The sequence below is a fragment of the Cheilinus undulatus genome, linkage group 15 (genome assembly GCF_018320785.1).
Source record: "Cheilinus undulatus linkage group 15, ASM1832078v1, whole genome shotgun sequence".
NCBI lineage: Eukaryota > Metazoa > Chordata > Actinopteri > Labriformes > Labridae > Cheilinus > Cheilinus undulatus.
In genome coordinates, this window is record NC_054879.1 from 37,609,956 (window position 1) to 37,627,344 (window position 17,389).

The 17,389-nt window shown below is 41.8% G+C and overlaps 1 protein-coding gene across 3 annotated transcripts; it reads right to left on the bottom strand.

Moving 5' to 3' along the window:
* Positions 1-5,247: 5,247 nt before the first annotated feature.
* sik1 (salt-inducible kinase 1) lies at positions 5,248-16,618 on the bottom strand. 3 transcript variants are annotated; one of them, XM_041807050.1, is made up of 14 exons: positions 16,367-16,616; positions 15,227-15,429; positions 15,011-15,127; positions 12,034-12,097; positions 11,778-11,939; positions 10,793-10,917; positions 10,582-10,705; positions 10,258-10,478; positions 10,008-10,157; positions 9,783-9,893; positions 9,473-9,698; positions 9,126-9,380; positions 8,800-8,989; positions 5,248-7,994 (listed from the first exon to the last, which is right to left on the bottom strand). In XM_041807050.1, the coding sequence occupies exons 2-14, from the start codon at positions 15,377-15,379 to the stop codon at positions 7,493-7,495; spliced, it is 2,400 nt and encodes a 799-aa protein (XP_041662984.1). In that variant the 5' UTR covers positions 15,380-15,429; positions 16,367-16,616; the 3' UTR covers positions 5,248-7,492. The 3 variants fall into 3 exon arrangements, with proteins under 3 accessions (XP_041662984.1, XP_041662983.1, XP_041662982.1); XM_041807049.1 differs by having other exon boundaries at positions 15,011-15,393; positions 16,367-16,618; XM_041807048.1 differs by having other exon boundaries at positions 15,011-15,429; positions 16,367-16,618.
* Positions 16,619-17,389: the final 771 nt, after the last annotated feature.

Sequence of the window (17,389 nt, forward strand, 5' to 3'; positions counted from 1 at the left end):
AAAGATCCCAGTCCACTGCTGTTTTGTTTAATTCGTGTTTTTTAGTGTAACATATAAATCCAACAATAGTTAATGACTGCATCAAAAATCACACGATGACATTACAATTAAAAGTGATAGCTGAATTTAAGAAGCAAAGAAAAGTGTTACTCATCTTTGTGTTTGTTTTTGTGACACAAAATCATGAACTTCTCCTTTATTGATCATATCAGTATGGTCAGTTACAGATTATATTAGTCAAAACAATTCCTCTCTTTGATATAAAACTCTCATATTAATGCATTGTATCAAGTAGAGTGAATTGAAATAGATGAAAATACAGATGTACATACAATGAAGGCCTTTTACATGTAGATGAGTATGTTCACCGCAGAGATAGGAATTGTTGATATTGATCCTCCTCAATGATTTGAGTCTTTATCAATATTATCAACACTTTTCTATGATACAATCAAAACATGAGGCAATATTGTGCTCATACTGAAACTTGTATTTCTGTTTCATATTGCTGGGAAAACAAGTAAAGTCATTTTACTGTACCAGCCTGGAACAAATTACAATGTAATGGTATACCCCATCCTTTAATAATTTAATAAATGTAATTTAATAGGATGATTATTTTTTTGATTTGATGCAAATACTGTACATACATTTTAATTAGAAAGAATTCAGACCTCTTCACTTTTGTTCAGTTTTGTTATGTTGCAGCTTGACATTAAAGCTGTTTTGATTCACTTTTCCTTCAATAATCCACACTCAGTACCCCAGGATGACAAAGTGAAAACAGAATTTTAGACAATTTGGCAAATTTATGAAAAATAAAATACTGAATAATCATGTTGACATACATATTCAGACACTTTGCAAAAACATTTAAAATTTAGCTCAGATTCCTCCTATTTCTCTTGATCGTTGCTGAGATTTATATCTACTAACCTGGGCTTTATGGCAGAGTGGCTAGACAGAAGTCTCTCTGCAGTGTAAAACAGCGCCTGATTTGCTCTTCCTGCAAACTCCAGGTGTTTTGCACTGAGGTGAGGCTTTCATCTACAGCACTAAAATGCATCCAGAAAGTATAAAGACCCCTTCACTTACCTTACCTCTTCCCTCACATTGATCTACACTCAGTATCCCATTATGACAATGTGAAAACAGAGTTTAAGAATGTTTTATGACAAAGACAAATCTGAAATATGACATTGGCAAATAGTCAGACCCTTGACACTCAGCTCAGGCTCTTCCCATTTCTCCTGATCGTTACTGAGATGTTTCTACACCTTGGTTGGACTACACCTGTGGTAAATAAAATTGATTGAACATGATTTGGTAAGGCACACACCTCTCTATAGAAGGCCTCACGGCTGATGACGCACATCAGAGCAAAAACCAGGCCATGAGGTCAAAGGATCTGCCTGCAGAGCTCAGAGACAGGGTTGTTGCAAGGCACAGATCTGAGGGAGGCCACAAAAAATATCTGTTGCTCTGATGTTCTGAAGAGAAGAAGTTTGGTACAATCAGGACTCTTCCAAAAGCGGGTTATCTGGCCAAACTCAGCAATCAGTGAGGTTGACCTCAGTAAGAGAGGTGACCAAGAACCTGATGGTTAGTCTGACAGAGCTCCAGAGATCCTGTGTGGAGATGGGACAAAGTACCAGAACGCTGAAGCCCTCCACTGATCTGGGATTCATGGCAGGGTGTCTACTGTATGCACACAAGAGCTACAGATCCATCCTTCCTGACAGCTCGTGCCATCTCTGTCACGATTCTTCACACAGAAGTGCACCTGCACATGTTCTTTCTGCACTCTCTCAACTCTGCTTGTGTTTTGACTGACAGGTTTTACACAGAGAGGAGAAATATCAGATTTAAATTGAAATCAAAACTGCATGAAAGACGTTTGGAGCAACAAGTCAAGAAATGTAATTTTTTTTTAAGTGTAATTGTGAAGAATCTGGAGGTTTACTTATCTGAGAGTCTGAATAAATAAGAATGCAAGAGACCCAGTATGGGATCTTGGATGGCACTGCATTGCCATGTTATTCCAATATGAAACCTTAAGTGAGGTAAATACCCTCAAAAATGTAGATTGAGTTGTGTTTTCTGCTTGGTATGAATGAAGTGGGCTCCGTAACAAACCTGATACATGCTACAACAACAGCACTCTCACTTCCACATACATAAATCTATAAAGCAGACAGTGCTGTTAAGTGCATGCCACAAAAGGCTCGTTAGTTAATCCAAGGTCACGTCTGCAGCAGCCAGCAGCTGATGATGGATATGTTTGCCGAGGCTGGACGTCAAAAGCACAGCAATCCTTTCGAGCTGTGGCCTCATGAGCAACAGCCTGAGGTTCATATGCCAAATGCCAGGCCATATGTTGCATGTGTGAGTGTCAGTGAAGAGGCCCCTCACGGTGTAAATCTGTATGTGTCGTAGGCAGAGGATCAACAGGTTTGGAACAGGCAGTACTACACTGAGTCCTGTAAGAAGTTAAACCTCCTCTGCCTCGTCTGACTGCAGATAACGAGCAGGCAGCCAGAGGAGAGCAGCAGAGTTCACTCGGCTTCGCTCCCTTGTTTGGCTTCTCATCTCACTCGCTGCGTCATTTGACTCCCACGTAGCCTCTGCCTGTCAGTCGTCAGACACCTGTCTGTTCTTGGCTTTATGAATAATCGTACGGCAGCAGGACGGTCATCAGGGTCTAAATGCATCATCGCTCTGCATCACAGCATTATCACAGGGTGCCAGTACATCATCCGTGTTCTCGTCATCATTTGGTAGAAGAGGATGAGACATAATTAGAAATGATTTGTTCAGCAAAATACAGTCAGTCCAACAGTGCCAGCGTTTTCTGCATCATCCATCTAAAAGCTCTCCTGGATGAAATAAAGCAGCTTTATTAAGCAGCAATTAAACGATTATTGTTGAATAATGCAACAGTGTAATAGCCTATCTCATACACAGTGTGCTCTTGTGCTGTTTCTATTACAGCTGCCGTTTATTAACCATACAGACCTCACACTCAAATGCTTCTGGACAGAATGTTCTGCTACCCATTTACACCCCTTCACTCCACATTCACACTAGGGAAGGTTGCTATTGGTCATTATTGTTAGCTTATTTCTGTCATCATTTTATGTGCTACTGATGCAGCAGTGGGAGCAAACTGGGGTTAAGGATCTCACAGAAGGATGCATCGACATAAGGCTGCAGGAGCTGGGGACCAAACCCCCAAAATTCTGGTTGTGAGCCACACTCCCCCATCTGGTCAATTAACAACCACCTGTCTAGAGGTCTCATTGGACATGAGTTGGGATATTCTCGACCACCTTTAGGGTGTCTTTAATTTTGATTCCTGGACCTCCAGCCCATACTTAGCACAGATGTTTCCAGCCACTTGGTCATGGTGTTCCACAAATGCTTCACCTGCTTACATCTTACCTGTAATAAACTGCTCTGTCTCAGGGGCATCTTTGCACAGCCTGCACCTGGTGTGATTTAGTGCTAAGGACCTGTTCATAACTATTCTGTATAATAAATTGCAACAATTATACCAAGGATTTTGATTAACTGAAGTCTGACGATGCTCTCGATGTTATAAATGTCTTGTTTTTGGCTCTGTAAAGCGCTGTGATTAGTGCTCTATAAATAAAGTTGCTCTACTTTGCCGTGTCTCTATTTTAAGTACAGTATATCTGTCAGTACATTGGCAGTAATGCCAGCAGGAGTCAAATTCCTTGTATGTGCCTACATACTTTACCAGTGAACTGATTAGGATCATAATTCAACTCAAATTTGAAAGATATTATTATCATTGTTTATTTTCTAAATAGCATAAATCCCAATGTATCTTCAGTCCCCCACATTGTAATGTCCTAAAGGCACAGAAACTGTTATAGCCCTCCTCTGTGATGCGGGGGGCCCTAGAGTAGAAAACATGGGCACAGTCTCAGTGATGCCACCCACCAGTTTCTGAAGAAAAGTTACATTTCTGAAGCCTAACACTGGTGGTTTGACAAATCCTGGCTCTGACTAACTTTGGGTCCTTCCAAAAACAGGCGAAGAGGTGGTGTGGAGGTTTGCCTTAAAGGGGACATAGTATGCATGAATAACTTTTTCTGGCTTTTCTAACAAAAATATGTGCCCCTTCCACAGTCCCCTTAAATACCTGATCCTGGCATCTGAGAGGAGGATCAGGAGAGGAGGGCGGAACTTTCCTCCAAGCGGGCAGGGCCAACCGATCCTGGGGGCGGTGCTTACTCCCCACATGACATCATGAGGGGAAAATCTGAGAACAGCTTGTTTCAGCACAAATTTTCTGTAAGGTGGAGAAGGGGTGTCTTTTGGGTCTTTGTGGGGGCTTTTGCAGATAGTTTGGCTTCACATAGGCCACTTGTAATTGTCACAGTACTCACAGGTAACTTCCCTTGATCATCCTAAAGCTGAGCATTGGCTGTCTTTGTCATTTTGGTTATTCTTTGATCCATTCAAATCCATTGAAGTTCCCTGTTCTTCTGAGCAATGTCTGGAACATGTTTAGAGAAATAACCAGCATATAGAACATTTGCTGCCTTTGTCCTTAATAAAGGGCCTCCTGTTTGACACCTCACTACCTGAACTCCACACTGCTATTATTTTTAACACGGCCTTTTCAATTCATGATTCAATTCTGATTTACAGAATCACAGCATGACCATCATGACTGTTGGGTCTGTTAGGGTTTCTATTACTCTTCTACACCTACTAGGAAATTATTTGCCATGTAGAAATATAATTTCTACCAAAAACAGGGATTGATCTGGTTAGTGATGTTGGACTACTATTATTATTATTATGGAACAAATGTGTTAATTTGTTCACCCTCAAACTTAAAATTGTGTTTTAGGACTGGATTTTTAGGTCTGAACCACATTTAAAAATTGATATTGGCTAAAAAATATTTGTAAATGTCGACATAATGGATATCTGCAAGAATCCAACATCATGCATTCCTACTGCATAGTGAATAAAGACACAAACTCACAATTCACAACCTAGTATGCTACAAAGTAAGTAGGGTGTGTTTGGAAACAGTTGTCACCTCACTCTCAGTGATTTTGAGTCTAAAAAATAATTCATAATCATCAGCTAAATTTGCAAATACTTGAGATTGCCATATGGGAAGACTAATAGCTTTTTAACATGAATAATGTGTTTGGAGAGGCAATCCTACTTGGAATTAAAAAAAAAAAATCACACAACAGGCAATTTAGGAAGTGAACTTTATTTAAATAAATAGCCACATAAATAAACAATCTTTCTTGAACTAACACACGTCTCATTTCTTTGTCGTTCGGTCTCCTTCCTCCTCCACACACACACGCTCACACATACATGTTCACACAGTCAAGTAACAAAAAGAAATTAAAGAAAATGAAATACTTCTTATTATCCAAAGTTTATCAAAAAGGGTCACCTTACAGATTTGCATCAAGAGTCTTAGTGTTTCAATCGTATTGTGACATTTTGTCATCATGAGAAACAAAAATCATTAATAAGAAATATGAATAAAGTGCAATTCTTGCTTCTGCTTCCACAGCAACTTCAAAGGTCAGATTCATGAGGGAGAGGATCAGAGAAGATATCAAAAAGGGGCTTCGGAGTGAATGGAGAAACAGAGTCATTCATCTTTCTTTCTTCAGTGTAGCCATTAGATATGGGGATCTCTGATCTCAGGTTTGTTCACGTAAAGGCACTAGTGTTGGTAGTGAGTGCAGCCAACCAAAAATGTTGGATAGAAATATCAACACTGCATGTTTCCAAATTAGAACTGGGTTTGGAAAAACACTGCTCTTCTATACGTTCAGGATATGAGAAACTAGCGATGCTTACAGTATTACACATCATCAAAATGATTCAGAGGAATCAGCTCGATGCAGGTCATTTTTATCTATCTAGCCACTTATGGACAACTTAAAAAAACATCCAGCACGACATGGTATTGCTATTTTCTGATTTTTTTTTTTCTTTTTCCTCTTTCTTTTCTAGAAAAGTACAAAAACAAATACCACCATGGTCCTGATTGTAAAAGCTGGAAATAATAATGTGTAGCTTCAGGATTTGGTGGCAGCAGGAGTCTTCTCAGAACTAAGGAGAGCATGTGAAAATGCAAGCCTAACCACTGTGCTACAATTCGAGACAGCGTTCAAAGTGAAAGGGCAGTGGCGTGTCTGTGACAGATCACACATCTGCCGCGCTGTTCTCTCTTTGGTAAAACTCAAATTCCTCCTTTCATTTTAATAACTACACGCATGCTATGAGAGGAAACGGCAGCTTCAAATGCCTTTCCTCTTGTTTTCTACAGTATCATATTATTATGTTACATAACTGTACCTATTCTAGTCAGCTAGCTCGCACAGCAAACAAAAAACACAAGAGTAATAAAAAAAAAAAAACCCTCAGGCGTATATCCATGAACAATTTGATCATCCTATTTAGAGCCTTTCATTTGTATTTCAATGTGAAATATTGCACTGTTCCCACTGTCTTTGTTCTGTCCAGGTGAAAGTCATCATCTCTCTGATAATCAGCTGATGACGTGTTTTTAGTAGATTTTTTTGTGTTCAATTTTCTTGCCCGAGGAGGTAGTAAAAGCATCTAAAAAACAGTGCTTCTCAAATGCAGGGAATATGGATACATGTATCCACACGTGTAAAGTGCTACCAAGCTGACTGAAGTACCTGTTGTGCTTTACTCAATCAGCGTGTCACTAACTTCTTCTAGTTTTGGCTGATGTGGATGCACTGTAGCAGTCTTTTTGCGGCATGAGGTAAAAGCAGCATTTGCGTTGCTATGCTATTCTTGTACAGAAAAAAATATCACAGTTTTAATACAGATCAAAAGCAACTCCTTCAGTGAGCGTCTGTAAGCTTAGGGCACTATTCTGTATGTTCATTGCACTGCTACAGAGAAATGTCTCTTTAGAAAGGCGAACAAAGTTGGGAATAAAGAAAGAATAGAAAGGAGAATTTTGGTCTTATGTCCAGTCAAGTGAAAAGAAAAACATGAGGAACAGGAAATGACACAAAGAGTGACTAAAAAGAGAACAAGAAAGAAAGAGGAGCCTTCCTGTGTTAAAAAAATCCAGAAGTTGACTTAGACAGCATAAAGACATGTGACACAGTTGTGTCAGCTTACGTCAGCTCTCATCTCATTCAAGGAAGTCCAATAAGGGAGCTGGATGAGAGTCTCTCACTCTGTTATTGCTTCTCTGGCTGTGTGATACAGCTTAAATATCTCGTCCAGAGTTTGGTTATTGCTTAGTCTTTAGCTTATATGATATCAAAAGCGTGTACAGCATACACATGTGTGCGTTGACACATTCTCACATGTGCATGGCATGTTGTTATTTTGCATCTGCTTTTTGTTCTGTCTGCTGCTCTCTTTATTTCTCAGCTCAAAGTCAAGTCTACATTTTTGCTGTGCGCATCAGATGGTCATGGTGGGTGATGTTTTATTTCACCATCACGCAGCTGCTGAGCTGCTGCAGACACAGCTCCTGCATGTCAGGATCCGTGCTCCACACCGCTGGTTTGGACACGACGGGGAAGGGGCCTGGCGTCGCAGACTGGGGCTGCCGTTGGACGCTGCTGCTGGTGGGGTGTGGGTGGGGTTGCTGGCTGATGTGCAGACGAGCCTCGAGAAGGTAAGCAGCGGAGGCCACGGGGGACAGAGAGGAGGCGTAGCAGGATGAGGAAGAGGATGAGGAGCAGCAGGAAGAGGAGGAGGTGCTCTCCAGGGTTTGTTGCCAGGGACCCTGCTGTAGATTCACTGAAGTTTGCTGGGGTGGCAGGGCAGAAGGGGCGGGGTTGTCAAAAATGGAGGAAGAAGCAAATACAGAAGTGGATGGAGGAGAGGTGGACTGGTTCTGCGCTAGGAAGAGCAGGGGGTTCTGGGTAGGTCCTGTCTGTGCAGCCTGGACTTGAGGCTGAGGCTGATGCTGGATCTGTAGCATCCTGGGGAACAGAGACAGATGTGTCAACATCTGTTTGCATGATTTATTAGCCTTATCAGCAGCCTGTTGCACCAGCTATGTGTAAGGTAAGCCTTCAGTTATGGTGTAAGGTCCAGACTGAATCACTGGTTCTCAACTGGTCTAACCTCAGTGTCTTAAATGACAAATTGCAACCCAAATTTACAAAAATTCTGAACTTTACACGTTTATTCAATGAAAAATGTTGCAGTGTGGATCTTGGATGGAACAAAAAATATGACTGAAAAAAGAGACAGGACAGAACTAAAGCATTTTAAACCCTAATTTTTGCAGATTTTCCAGAAATCTTGGGGAACTTCCCCATTATCATGGGAAATAGCTTTGTTATCAAAACAAAAGGAGATAAATGAGTTAAAGTATTAAGAAAACATTTTTAATTACTTACTATCCATAGTCAAGCAGTAAAATAAAACATATGGATCCATGTCCACGAAGGACTTAAGCAATTCATAGACTTTATGCCACCAGTTTGTCTTCAGACACATGTTCAAGACCCACTGAAACCCGCTTTTGGGTCCCAATCCACCAGGTGAGAACCACCACACCATCCCCTATGTTGAAACTAGTTCAGTTATAATCAAGGTTACTATGGTTAACTTAAAAAAAAACAAGACTTTACGTTTAAAAAAGGCTCAGACTGTGTTGCATGCTTTCAAATCATCAGTAGCTGGTGCAACCCATAGCAGATCTCCTCTCCAAGTCAAAAATCATTTTATCATCTCTCATACGGACTTTAATGACTGTATCCGTGTGATAAAGTGTCTCACCTTTGCTGGTGAAGCACCTCCACAAGCATGTTGCGATGTTCAGAAAGCGCTGGTCCGATTGACCCTCGGCTGCCGCGGTTACAGGAGGGTGGAGGAGCAACCTGCCTCGTCAGGCCCTTAATCTTATTTAATCCCAGAAGCCCTTTGGTGCGTGTGTTTTTCCTCAGCTGCTGGCGGAAAGCTTTGAGGCCTGTGGAAAGGCATAGGAAAGTGTTACACAACCCTCCTTTGAAGCTATAATCTGACATATTAGACATCTGAAAAATGAAAATTAGGGCAGATGAATGACACTCTATCCACTCTGTTTCATGGTCACACTCCTGTACCTTGTGTGAGAGAGGTGTCAGATGCTCTGCGACCCTCCTGGAAGCTGGCGGCGGGCAGGCTGCCCTGGGCCTGGGGAAGGAGGTGGGAGGAGAGAGCCAGGGGAGTTCCAGCAGGCAGCAGAGCTCCACCCTCAGCCCCAGAGGTCAGAAGTTTTGACATATCACCCATAGCAGCCTGCAAAGTGGGGGCTGGACTGGATGAGGACTTGAGACAGCTGTCAGAGGAGGCGCCATCTGAGGGGCTGACCACGATACCTACAGCAAAAGAGCAGAGAAGAAATTAGACTCCATATATCTGACAGAGCATTCATTAACACTGGTGTTTAAAGCATGTCTGTGGTACTAACATGGAGGGTTGCACTGGTGGAAACGGGCTGACACCTCAGCCAGAGTGTGTCTACGGGAGGTGGTGGATGGAGGAAGCAGAGGCCCGAGGCTTTGAGTCGCCTCCTCCTCCTCCAGGTCTCGAGGTCGCACCTCCTCGCTGATGCTCGTCTCCAGCAGACTGTTAGGTGAAATGGAGCGATTCCAGAGGAGTCTGTTCAGACTGGCTTCCACCGGAAACACCACACGCTGAAACATGGAGAAAGTTAACTGTTAGATGTCTGATTATCACAAGGAAGGAAGGTGAATGCAGACACTTTGAAAGACTTTTACCTGGAACAATCCACCTTGGTCATACTCCTTCTCTGAGTACACAGGAGAAGTGCTTTTGGCTGCTGCTGAAAATGCTGTGGTTGTAAAGCTGTCAGTGGACTCCATAATCACCTAAAGCATATGGGAAGCACACAGTGTTTTAGACTACATGTACAAACTGCAGGTTAGGGCAGATATTGAGATAAGACATGATCTAAGCTCATTAAACCCATTTAGAGGCCTCACCTCTGGGCCTGTGGAGTCCGAGGTGCTCCTGGGTCTCTGGCTCCAGGTTCCACACTGGCGGCTCAGCTGCTGGGCCCGATGCTCTCTCACTCTCTCCAGCAGCAGGTAGTAGATGGCAGAGAAGTGATTGTAGCTGCTGCTCTGCAGAGACTGAGAGGAAAGATGCTAGGTTAGTGATTTTGCTACTTTGTTTACCACCTTTGGTTTTAATACGTACAACAACTTTAATAAAAACATCATGTTTAGTCACCTCGATAGTCCTCTGGCGATCGATGCCCAGCGTGTTCATGATGCCCAGCACTGGTTCGCTGTAGTCCCCCAGGTTTGAGTTGTAGTCAGTCAGGGAATGGCTAAGGGTCTGGTGGGCGGCTGAGGGGTCGGCCAGCATCCAGCGGTGCTGCTTGATCTGAGCCACACTGATCCTCCTGGCTGGGTCCACCACTAGCATCTTGCGGATCAGATTTTCACAGTCTAGAGGATGGAAATGAGGATTGAGTTTTTGAGCACTTTGGATTTTAAAAAACTGGTGGTTAGTGATGTTTATTTATTTCTTAGAAACTTGTTGATTTTATACCTTGGGACATGAAGAAGGGGATTCTGAATCGTCCCTCAGTGACCCTCTGTCTGAGAGCAGGAAGGCTGGGTCCGTCAAAAGGAAGAGAGCCACAAACCAGAACGTAAAGCACAACACCGAGACTCTGCAAAGGAAAAAGAAAAATGTGAGCATTGGAATTTAAAAAAACCACCACATCTTGAGTGTTTAAGTCTTTCTTGTTTAAGCATACCCAAATGTCCAGCTGAGGCCCCTCATACTCTTTCCCCTCAAACACTTCAGGGGCAGCGTAAGGCGGGCTGCCGCACCATGTGGACAGAGGCTCCCCAGCATTGTAGAAGTTTCCAAACCCAAAGTCTGCAATACACAAGCAAAGATAAACAGTGTTCGTGTTATTCCAACAACGATATGTTTGTTTCCTCTTAAGACCAACAGCTGAACTCAGAGCTCAGGAATGTAGATTTTTCTAATGTCTTATGTAATTAATCTTTGTGACTTGCAGAGAATTACAAAGAGCAGATCACATCGAGAGAACATCAACATATCATCGTCAAACAAAAATCTTGTTGTCTTCACTGCTCAGAGGCAGAGGCTGTAATTTATGATCATGCAGTGGCGACTGTTTGAATGCTGAAGTAATTTCCTCTGGTTCATATAAGCCTTATAAAATGATTTAATTATTCACACTTCATTAGTAGAGAGACTGCAGCAAAGGATTTTATCTAAATGCTCTTACAATCCCAAAGCTGCAAATACTTTCTTCAGATGAGCATAAACACTGATTGGTAGTATCCTATTTGCAACACCGATTTTGAATACAAATAAATAAAATACTCTCTACCAGGAAAGCACCAATTTGTCTTTTGCAAATAATTGGATTTCCTTCAAAGCTGGCAAGCTATGAATCATATTTGTGAGAAGACGTCACCTGTTGGAAAAACTCTGCACTAAAAAATAATGCCAGAGTGAGACGTCTCTACCTATGGCACTTTAAATAAGTCCAATCACATAGCTCCTTTGAAAAATAGACATGAAGAATACAGCGGAGTAATGAAAAAAATATCAGTATTAGAGTTGGAAGTTGCATAAATGATCATATTAGAATCAGCCCTTCTTTAAACAATCAGTTCAACTCTACTGTCTCACAACATTCAACACCTTTCTGACAGGAGAAAACAGTAACCATGGTGACGGTAAACACCACAGAGGAGACCTACCAGCCAGTTTGATATTCATATTGGCATCCAGCAACAGGTTCTCGGTTTTTAGGTCACGATGAACGATGTGGTGTCGATGACAGTAGTCCACGGCTGTGAGGATCTGCCAGAATTTCTTCCGTGCCTCGTCTTCACTCATACGGCCGTTTGAGGTCAGATGGTCTGGAGGGAGAGAGGATATTTTAGCACCATTTACAACAGAAGTGTTCTCTTAAAATCAGTTATTTGAATAATTGCATATAAAATATAAACTCACCAAACATCTCTCCATTCTTTGCATACTCTGTCACAATGTACAGCATGTCTTTGGTCTCCATGACCTTTGAGAAGGGGAAAAAAAAGACACCATGAGGTCAGGAGCAGATGACAGAATAACTCCTTTAGTGTTCAGACATTCAGAAATCCCCTTCTCAAAACTTCACCATATACGTTTTTTCCACACTCACAAACATCAACACTGTCTTTCCATGAGATGCCCTGTTGCATAAGCGAGACTTGCCCTGTGTCATGTTTTAAACCCAATTATCCACTTCAACCCAAACCAAGAAAGGAGCGGCATTTGCTTACAAACTGTCATTAAATGGTTGGAAACGTTTCCCCAGAGGCTAACACTAGTTGGCAACAGATACTAGAGTTGAATTTCAAGCTACTCCTTTCTCATTATTTCTAGTAGACAGAGAGACTGATTCACATCGGTCCCGCCTTGTGTATCCAAACCACCAGAAGTGTAATCACTCAACGCCTAGTGCGCTATGCTGGACCGGAAAGACGCAATTCCCTGTCCTTTCCTGGAGCTCACAGAAGGCCTCTTTTTCCCAGGAGAGCCCTCAGGGACAGGTCATTTGAGCTGCATAACAAAGCATGACAAAGCATCTCATGACAAAACCCTGCGTGGGTAACATTGAAGTAAATGTCACTAAATTCCGCCGAATGGCTGGAGTTTTTCACGTCTTTATAAGTCCAAGCAAGGGGTGATTCAATGCACAGATGCCTCTGAGACACGAGTAGCTTATCTGTGAGATAGGGCAGCTCTCTGGGGCTTTGTCACCTTGAGGTGCAGCTGACGTCACCGCTCTGAAGAACAGGCACAGCACGTCAAGGACCCTCAAACCTTCCCAGAAGGAAGATTAACTGCTTAGCATCCATATTTCCCTTTTATTTACCATAAAGTAGCTTACATGATGGTAAAGCTGAATGACTACTCTAAGAGAAGGATGTTTTAATTTCAACACCCTATGTTTTTAGACATCTTGTGCCCTTGAGACTTGTTTCCCACAGTTAAGCCTGAAATTGTTGTAACCTTGAGTACATCGGGATCCTGACTCAAATTTAAAGAAACATCTCAGGGGGTTTGAACAAATCCTGTCTTCACAGCGCAGCAGATAAGAAGACGTTATGCTGACTGCCCCACCGGTGGGAGAGTGGGGTTTAAGAAGGATAAGAGGGGAGAGTGTGATTGATACAAGGTCAAAGAGAGCGCTGTGATCCTTGACTACAGAGAGGAAAAAACACATTTTTGCACTCATGAATAAAAGCAGCAGCTGATTCATCGGACAGTACGTATCCTTTGAATCATAAGACAGTCTTATGCTACTATCCTCCCTTTGTAGGGGGAAAAGGATAAGGAGTGTTGCTTAAAATCATTGAGTAACAACCACCTGACTGTTTTTTTTCTTTTATCTCAAACAACCCATGAAGGAAACATGAAATCCCTGTGAACCTTTTCATGTTTGATGAAACCAAAACTGTTGCACTGTGAGATCTGAGGTCTTTGATAAAAGCATCTGTTACACTTTCATAATTAATCTTATTCATTAAGTGCAGCATGAGCTGTAATATTCTATAAATTTATGCTCGTTTCAACTCAAATAAGACGTTTTGATTGGTGGAAAAATCTCTCACACTCAACATATAAAAATAAGCTGATCGTTTATGTGTATAAGGACTGGAACATACTGACTTAAAACCAATTAACATCCTTAATCTATTACCCAACCTCGTCTAGGTTGAGTGATCAAATCATTTACTTGCTACAATTACAACAAATGCAATCAGTTTTCCATGTATCAGTTAAAGCGATCCTGCTTTAAAGCACCATTACTCAGCAAGCACAATTTGTAGATGTTTCTTTTTCCTATAATTTGACTAATCATTAAAGATGTTAAAATCTATCCATGACTCATGATTTTAATTGTCTCTCTTTTTATCAGGCTTACTGTTCAAAGCAAAATTTTTGAAACAATGAAAAAAATCATCAAGAAAGATGCATGCATTTTTTTCTGACAGAAACCAAACAGGCTACTTGTTTCACCTCTGAAAAAAACTGATGTTCGATTGCGTCATCATCACTAAGCACCACTGTGTCTGATGGGAAATGCAGCAGGGGTTTTCATGAATAATGTCTGCTCTTATTTTTCAGTCACTAAATGATTTCACAGTAATAACACAGAAACATGAAGTAATCCTCAAAGGAGCGCAGAGTGAAACAAAAGAGCAGAGAAAGGCCGCTGTTTCCAAAAAGAAAAAAAAAATGGAAAGGGCATGGGGTGTTTGTTTGCGTGGGTGTGGGTTTGTGTTTGTTGCCAGACGCGTGCTACGGCACTCGAAAGGCTGCCTGAGAAGAAAGCCGATTCTTACAGCTAAGTCTTCAATTTGATTAGCAGTAAAGCAGTGCTTTGTGGGGTTGCCTTCACGTGACGCACAGACACATTGCACTTGGCTTTAACAGACGTTAATCAGGCTTAACGTTCAGACCTGTGGACATCTTTCACCTGCACTGTCCTCTGCTTCCCACTTCACTGCAGCCACTTCTTCTATTATAACTTCAATCATCATAGAAATGCTACCATGACTCTCTCCCTCTAAAAACACAGAGGGAGGTCAAAAGGGATTGCACTAATGCTGTTGTGCTGTACTTATGATTCAATGTGCTCAGAGAGCCAGAAGCACACAAGCTGATACTAACCACTTTAATACCAAATGCCCCTTATTTTTCCAGCACTGCTGCAGCCACATGTCAACAACAACGAGGCACAATGCCCTGCACCGCAACACTGTTATTACGGGTTAAAAAAATGGGTTCCCATTCTGCAGAGTATTACTCTGGGATTCATGCAAGCACTCAGGCTTCCTGCACACAGAGCAGGGCTGCACGCACGAATGCCATTCTGCACACATACAAACAAATGCATGGCCAACAGCAACAAGGCAGAGAGATTAGAGATAACACACACCTGGTAGAGCTTGATGATGTGGGGGTGGTTTAACAGCTTCATTATCTGAACCTCTCTGTAAATTTTCTCCAGGTTGGAAGGATTCAGTCGGGTTTTATCGATGATCTTAATAGCCACCTGGAACAATGACAGCAGGGTTGCAAAATTAAAATGGTTGAAATCATGCACAATGAAAACGTAAAGCACAGTCATAATGTGCAGAGGAGAGCTGCCAACCTGTGTTTTGGTGACTTTATGTTTGGCCAGCTTCACCACGGCGAAGTTGCCCTTCCCCAGGGTGCGGATGATCTCGTAGAAGCCGACCTGCAGAGGCCGTCCCTGGGCAGGGCTGGACTGAGCCCCCCGGCTGTTCTCTGTCATGACCACCATGGTGCACCAACAGTCTAGAAATACAGCACTGGGATAATTAAGGCCAGCACCTGCAGAGCAAACAACATGGATAGTTTTGAATTAAAAGGCATGATGCAGAAATGTTTCATCCAATTTATTCTATACTGGGAAATACAGTATAGTTTGAGAAAAGGATGTAGATACCTTAAACTAAACTATGTATATTTACTTAAATTAAGTTTTTTTAAAGTGAGATTATAATTCAGCTTCATAATGATTCAGAGAAAATTAATTTTTAACTTCACGTCAGCTTAACCTGTACAAATAATGTGGATGAAAGCTCACAAAAATGATGCACCGGTTTATAAATCCACTAAATTGTGTATGTGTTACCTTACATATGCTATATAAATGATAACAGCTGTTAATAATATTCTGTAAAATAATGTATTATTAATGCATTTTCTCCCATAAAACTCTAAAAGATAAGTGTTACATTTCACTTTTTTATTTATGTAATTTTTTGTCTGCTTGACCTCTATTATCATGACAATGTTTACAGGTTTACTGAAGTAAATAAAGCAAAGACTTCTTCTTATTCTCTGTAAGTGCAGCAGAGTGAAAACTTTCCTGTCCAGATGAGTTCAGACGGGAGAAGTCAGAGGAAAGTGTAAGGTTTGGGTCACCAGCTTAAGTGAGTCAGGTACTATCGTTTATTAAGCTTCCCTTTTTAATTTAATGGTAGGCCCGTAAGTAAATCAGAACGTGTTCTACTTCTCAATTAGGTCTTAAACTGATAGGCTACATTTTCTTAATGTCTTAATACTATTGACAAAATTCAATTACCAAAAGCACTTTCGACTGAAAGGCTAATAAAGGACCGAGTAAATAGGAAGAAAAGGCGTTAGAAGTTGGCGTTAAAAATGTTAAACCAGCTCCGTGTTTGGTGTGAAAATGTGAAATCTGTCGTAAATAAAATATAAGGCGGTAAATGTGAGTCTGATAGAGAGAAGTGTCTCGTCTTACCTTAAAGAGCGGACATAAAGCACCTTCTCTCACAGTTCAGAAAGCTCTCGCAGGAAAAGTAAACCATTCCACAACCAGAGCGAATAAAACTACAATAAAGTCAAAAACAGTACAAAAGGAAAACGCGCGCGCTGAGAAACTTTTCTTCCCGGTTTTACTTTGACTCAACCGAACTAGTCTTTGGGCCCGGACTGCGCTGCGGCCGGTGTGTGCTAGTGCGCTCCGCCGGAATGCAGAGCAGGGTTTCGGCACTCACTGGGGGAACTCCTCCTCCTCTCCTCCCTTTCCCTCCCTCCCTCAGCCACCATAACAAATTGATACCCACCTTATTAACGTCACACCCGCGTCAGAGCTCCGAGCTGGGTGCAAGACAAGGCCGGACCCGAGCGCAAGGCAAGGGTTGCCGAGCAACCGCGCGGCTCGGGCGCACGGTGACGTGAGTGCTGATGGAGAGGTTGCTTGGAGATGGGGACGGTGACGTCAGTCGTGGAGATGTGTCACCACGTGATGTTTCCCTCAGTCGGGCTGTTGCTCGCGGGCTGCCTCGCGCTCTCACTCCACAGCCCGGCTGCGCGCGGCTTTAGAAGAAAGAGAAACAGGAAGCAACTGCTGAAAGTTAGTCAGAGCATTTCTGATAACAGTTCAAGACTTTTTTTGATCAGTTTTATTTTCTAATAGGTGGAAAATAAGAGAAACGGTGCTTTATAAGGGTTTTATATTTCTCTAAAGGTTTTTAAAACATCATTTAAAATAATAAATAATACTTACAGAAATAGTACAATTATATTAGAACCGTCACTTTTCTATTGTTATATTATATTATAGTACCTTCTTTAAAGGTATAGTTATAGAAAAAAGGTTTCATAATCAACAGACTCTGTAAACATAACCTTTTATTTAGGCTGGTAACCAGGTTCCAAATCTGGAGTCTGGGCCACCGTAGGGGATCACCAAAGATTTCAGGGGTTTCCAAGGCTCTGTCTGATCTGTTTTTAAACCTGATTTGCACATATGAACATACTA